This window comes from Leptosomus discolor, chromosome 12 (assembly GCF_034619465.1).
Source record: "Leptosomus discolor isolate bLepDis1 chromosome 12, bLepDis1.hap2, whole genome shotgun sequence".
NCBI lineage: Eukaryota > Metazoa > Chordata > Aves > Leptosomiformes > Leptosomidae > Leptosomus > Leptosomus discolor.
The window spans coordinates 12114753-12120752 of record NC_141402.1 but is presented as its reverse complement, the minus strand read 5'-3'; the positions used below and the strand labels follow the sequence as shown (position 1 = coordinate 12120752).

At 42.0% G+C, this 6000-nt stretch overlaps 1 protein-coding gene across 2 annotated transcripts in view; it reads right to left on the bottom strand.

Moving 5' to 3' along the window:
• Nucleotides 1–231: 231 nt before the first annotated feature.
• Nucleotides 232–6000, bottom strand: part of LOC104345048 (mucin-5B) — a 45741-nt gene continuing 39972 nt past the window's right edge. For both annotated transcript variants that reach the window (XM_086472300.1, XM_086472301.1), the window contains 7 exons: nt 5689–5729; nt 5008–5130; nt 3992–4087; nt 2687–2815; nt 1764–1803; nt 967–1090; nt 232–406 (listed from right to left, as the gene is read on the bottom strand). In XM_086472300.1, coding sequence (XP_086328426.1) covers nt 232–406; nt 967–1090; nt 1764–1803; nt 2687–2815; nt 3992–4087; nt 5008–5130; nt 5689–5729 — 728 coding nt within the window. The remainder of the gene's footprint in view (nt 407–966; nt 1091–1763; nt 1804–2686; nt 2816–3991; nt 4088–5007; nt 5131–5688; nt 5730–6000) is intronic.

The following is a 6000-nucleotide window of genomic DNA, read 5'->3' as shown; positions in this document are numbered from 1 at the left end:
CCCTTAGCAGCATCACTGAAACAGGAGAACAAGTCCTCTTTGAAATGCAGTTTATTCCACAAACATTTAGAGTAAAATCTTTAGCTAATTTTCATAACTGCATATAATACCAGAAGGAAAAAGCAGAAGGGAGAATATGGTCATCTGAAGGTTACTCACAGCTGTTTTCTAAACTACTCACTTGCTAGGAAAGCATTAAATGGGAGCTGAAATTTTTCCTTTAGTTTATGCTTATGTTCTCCTCTTTGGGCATTTTGATTCCACACATCCACATTCATCTACATGCACATATGTGAATTGGACTGTCTTATGCTCAGAGCAAACCAGTTCCACTTTCACTTCGTGACTCCTTTTTTCATGGCAGCAAATGCATTTGTGTTCCATTTCACTGGCCTCAAAGGAATACCTACAGAAACGAGATTTTCACGTCAGTCTGCTGCCTGTTGTCTTCCCAAACTGATCCGTATTTGCTGCCACAAACGGGGGTGCTTCTAAGGAGCAAAGGAGCAAAATTTCCTATCTATTTTTTCTGCTTATTCATAACAGTCTGTCCTCAGGATGCTACTAGCCATTCAGGGCCAGATCCTCTGACATCAGTGGGGAAAATCCCAGTAACTTCAGTGGATTTTGGATGGGGCCCATTCTGGCAAGACTGAAAGGAACAATTCATGGAGAGACCAAAGAGCAGGAAAAATCTCCACTAAACACCAGAGCTGTTAAAAAAAACTACATAAGGACATGTTTAAGAACAGGTAGTTAATAAATTTAGCTGATGTCTTTTCAAAGGACCTATTTTCCTAAGATAAGGCACTCCTGTCACACTACTAATGACTGCTGTTCTGCACACCCTGTTTCCCAACCAGGTCCTTTTAAACATCAGGAAGGTGACAAACAGCTCAGCCCGTTGGTGATAAGAACCCAGGAAGACCAGACATGGAGGAAGACAGAGAAAGGTTTCCAACTTACACTGAATAGGTACTGCACGTCCCTTCACAAAAGGGCACTGGGACCGGAGAAGCCGACTTGCAGTTGTTGTGGACAATATACTGCTCTTTCACATTGCGTTTGCATTTATGTGGCAGGTCGATACCTGCGAAAGAGAACACTTCTGTTAGACTCCTTCAGACCGGAGAGTAAATGTTTTGAAAGGTATCTGCTAGGAAAGCCAGGGCAGATCATCCTGCTAGAACATTTTACAGTTCAAATGCATAACCAAAGAAACAAATGAGAGTGCAAAGAGGCACTAATTCAGCAAAGCAATTTCCTGCTGGTCAAGGCATTTTCTATTTGTGGACTAGCTCAAATGAAGACATGTATATGCTCATGTAAAGATACTGTTGAATCAAGACCTAAAGGAGACGTGAAGGGTTTGGTTTTTAAAAATTGCTGAAAATTGTATTTGTGACTCTATAACAACCTGTGATTTCTGGGTGGATGCTACAGGAAAAGCCCCTTTTTCCCATGCAGTTTCCAGGTGGAAGAATACAGAGCATATTTTCTACAAATTTTCCTTTCAGGACTATAGGTCAAACTAACAGTATTTCAGTTATTTAAAAACACAGAAATGGAAATTTAGTGTCCCCATTGGAAGAATGAGGCAGCTTTTTAGCCTCAGCTGTGAGGTATGAAACAGCTCTGTTGCTGTAAGAACAGTCTTCCAGTCTATGGGAACTGCAGACTCTCAGTGCACACAGGAGCAGGACTACAAGCAGGGAAGAACTGAACAGTATTAGAACAGGGAATCATTGATTTAATTCACTCACATGTCTTACAACAGCCATCTGAAGTCACATCAACTGTGCCCTGTATTGAAAGCAAACATAACCAGAACAGTTCAGACATAGGTATTGCTAAGCAGCTAGTGGCAACAATGAGAGTTCAGGTATATTCCCTCGTCTCTAACCAACAGATTCCTCATCAGACCTATTTGTATATCAATTATACACAAAACTGCTTAAAAAAACATCCATCAAGGAAGGGAGTTAATTTTCCTAAAACCTATCCTCTCAGAAGCCAGGTGAGATGTCCTGTAACACATGCCTGACCTGACCTTACGTAGGTCCTATTGAAGCCAGCACAAAAAAGCCAGCACCAGAGAATGATGGCTGCTGCTGGAATTGAACAGCCTGACCTGCACAGAACCTACCCCAAAGTAGTTCAAGTCAATGGCTGTCTTTGACACTGCTTTGGTTTTCAGATCTGCTGTGAAGCCCCGCAGCGCTTCTGAAAGTTGCTGGGAACCTCTAATTGCTGGAAGCCAGGCATGAATGATACGCCTTGCTCACTCATGTACCATTTGTTTGCTTTGTGATGCACCACATACCAGAAGACACCGTGTTCATTGGTTTCCCCAGGGGTCTGTGGTGAGTTACCATTCGCTGAGTTGCATTTCATAACACTGGTGTTTCTGAAGTGATGAAAAATCTCACTTTGCTATTGCCCCAATACTCTTCTCTTTCAAGTTCTAGTGTTTATCCCATAACAAGTGAAATGCATGGGTTGTTTGCAAACAGCTTTGTTTTACTGCCACAGGACACTCCCTTCAGGGCTGAAAAAGTACATTTCCTTCAAACAAGGATGATCATCTCAGAAAGATCAAGAAATACTGAAGTGGTTCATTCAAAACAGTGAAGAAAACTCCCAGACCAGCAGCAGAAGTCTGCTCTTCTGGCTCTAAAATACTTACTGGGACACAGTTTGATTCTTCAAATGGTAGGCAGACCTTTACTGTACTAGTCAAGGAAAACTGGCCCGCTGATTCAGTGCATGTGTACTGAGTGCAGTTATCATATGGAGCTTTATAGCTCTTTCCAACCTGAATAAAAACAGGAAAAAACACCCCAAGTGAGTACAGTATAGCAATAAAAATAGAATAATGCAACAGTAATACAGTCAATGAACGGACAGAGGGGCTGGGTTGTTCACATCACTCTGAAAGTGCTGAGGTGTCTGGAACTCACATCTGCAAATTGCATACTAAGCTCACCCGCTGCCAGCCTATGCAAAATCCCTCCTGTGGAAAGGATCCACCTAGGTGGAAAGAATCAAAAGTTGGTGGCCGAATGAGCATAGAGGTATGAACAGAAATACCAGAAGGTAGGTGTGTTACTGTATTTGGAAGAAAATGTACACAAAAGAAAAATAATTCTTTTGAAGGATTTCAACAGTTTTGTTTTTAATAGATGAAAGAAGAGCAAAAAGAGTGAAAGAGGAGAAAAGTCTTCATAATAGAGGTTAATGGATAAATGTAGAGCCTCATGGAAACATGAAAATTGTATATTGGCACAGGAGAAGCTAGCTTGCAATTATCGAGGAATAAAAGGATGAAATAGAAAAGATGCAGAACATAAGAGCTACCAGAGAAGCAATAGTACCTAAGAAAAGAGTCAGTGGTTGAGACAGCATCATTAGCCGTTCACAGGAGTAGCAGGCTGTAATAAACCCAAAGAACTAGCCTGAGGCTCAGCCCATGTCTACACAACGCTAAGCTCACAAGACATATTGCCTGAGTGTGTTACCAAGTCACACTACCCTACAGCAGCTATGCCACTTTTGCTTTCTGCCTCAGCACCTTCAGAACAAGTGGTGGTACATCTGCATCAGCTCGCTCACAGTATTTAGCCCTGTATCTCCAGGGCGAGGTAATGACACTGTTTCCAGATCGGGGCAGGATGATGTGAAGCCAGATCACGTATCTCTGCAAGAGCAGTATTACACATTGCCACCATTCCCTCCAAATCCCTTCTCTCTGTTGCATGTCAGGAGGAGAGGGGGTAACATGATCTCCATTCCTGCCAGAGATGCATAATTTTCAACACAGTGGTACCTGTGAGATGCACACAGCTGTATAAACATCTACATTTACTTTGGAAATACAGACATTTTAAAATCTCCTAGAGGTCTTCCCAACCTCAAAACGTGTGACAGTGGTTCAAAAAATGCTGAAGTCTTTTCGATAATTCAGCCTTGTGTGCAGAGCAAGAGTGCTCACCTCAATGGTCACATTGCCAAATGGAAAATTTGCCACACATGCCACTTGCTGGCACTGGCTGCAGCACTGACCCTCCTCTTCCACATAGCGGAAACCCTGTGGGAATAAAGTTTACATTTAGCCATGTTACCTGATGTCTTGTTCATGAAGATCCTTTGGATCAAAGCCACACTGGAGATGGCAGAGGAAATGAGACAACCTTTTGGATTAATTTCTGGTTTTTTTTAGAAACATGTTGGACCCACTTTAAGCCTGTAAATCAAAGCTGACAGTTTCTTTCCCTTATTGAATAGTGACTTCTGGCCATTTCAGTTTCCATTAAGACCCTGTCATTGGCTATTCTTCTTTGGGCTAACACACAAGTCAGGCCAAATAAATTAATCCAGCATATGATAACTTGCACAATCTACTGCCAGTTCTTGGTCTAGTATGGTTACCCACAAGAATTGCTGCTGTCAGACATATCAAGATTATGCATCAGTTATTTCCTCCCCTGGGTTTTAGGTATCCATTGGTCTCTTTGTGGGTGTGAGTGTTGCTGGCTTCAGGATAAAGGATAATGGTTTTATCCATTTTTAGAATTGGTGGTGGGTCTGGCCTTATCTTGGCAAGAATGGAAAAGAACCACTCTTTGCTTACATTCAGTAATAGACTGAACAGTTTGTGTGCAGGCTCTCAGCTCATGAGTACTGAGAAGTGTCTGGGAACATACAAATCACTGTGCAGTTTCTTTACAATCTTAGTTTTTGAGCTGACAATGGGCAACACCAACAGAAGGGCACAAACATAGTCTTTCACAGTAGGGCTTCTCTTTAGCAGGTTTGCAACCATTCTCCCTGAGGGCATCTTTCCAAGGGTGACCTCTTAAATTTGCTAGAGCAAAATTAGCTAGCACCCTGAAAAGGACTCTACCAAAAAAATCTAACAGAAGATTATTCAGTGGGGAAGCAGTTTCACAGTACATCCCCTCAACAGCCTTTGTTGGTGGCTGGGGAGGCTGAGCACGCAGCGCTGACCTGCTGGCAGGTGGTTTGGCATTTCACTGGAACACACTGGATGCGGTTGGTCTGTGTCACGACGTCCGGCTCATCTGTGCACACGCAGTCCTCACACGTGCTTGTAGGCACCACTGCCCCAGGCTGGAAAGAGAGAGGAGAGAGGAGACAGGCCATGGTAAGGATTCAGCACGTTCTAGAATAAAGATACATCCCCTGGACCATCAAAGCTGAATGCTTATGCTTGGGATATCTTTGGAAGAACTTCCTGATATGAATACCTCTGGATCTCTAAAACCTCACACTGTCAGTATCACAAAATGAACACAAGGCTGACACTCCCAAGTGCATCAGTCACATTAAATGAGTTATTATATTATCTTATAAATTCCATGCACCAATTTTCACTCAGTTTGACCTAGTAATTAACCTTCCAACACCCAATGAGATTTAAAATTTGTATTCAGTCACAATTCTGACCTCTTGACTCTGAAGCATAGGTAAGATCTCATTTAGTAAGCAACCTACTGGTCTCTAGTGTTACCTTTTCAGTAACATTTCCAGTACTTAAGACTATTGGCAGAGGAAAATGACAGGCTGTTCTAATCCTGCTTTTTATATGAGTGTTGACAATAACAACTTCAGAAAATTCTGACTCAGGCAGCATTAACCTGTGGAAAGAAGTGTCTGAAGAAGACCTACCTTAAATTCAACTCCTTCAGAAACACATACGCCTTTTGGTACTGTAAGAAAAAAAGAAAATGAAAAGGATGTGCTAGGAGTGATGTAAACAGTTACTGTACTGATCTCTGAATTTTGAGTGATTTAGAGGAGACAAAGAGTAGAACTGAGTTTATTCACTAGCCTTAACATCCCCCACAAAAGGGGAAAAAATTAAATAGTACATGGTGCTAATTGTTATTTGGAAGCCCACATGTAACATCTGCTCAGATGTTGTGCATGAAGTGGGGTGTAAGTCTATATCCTGGTTTTTTCCTTATGGAAAAATCTATT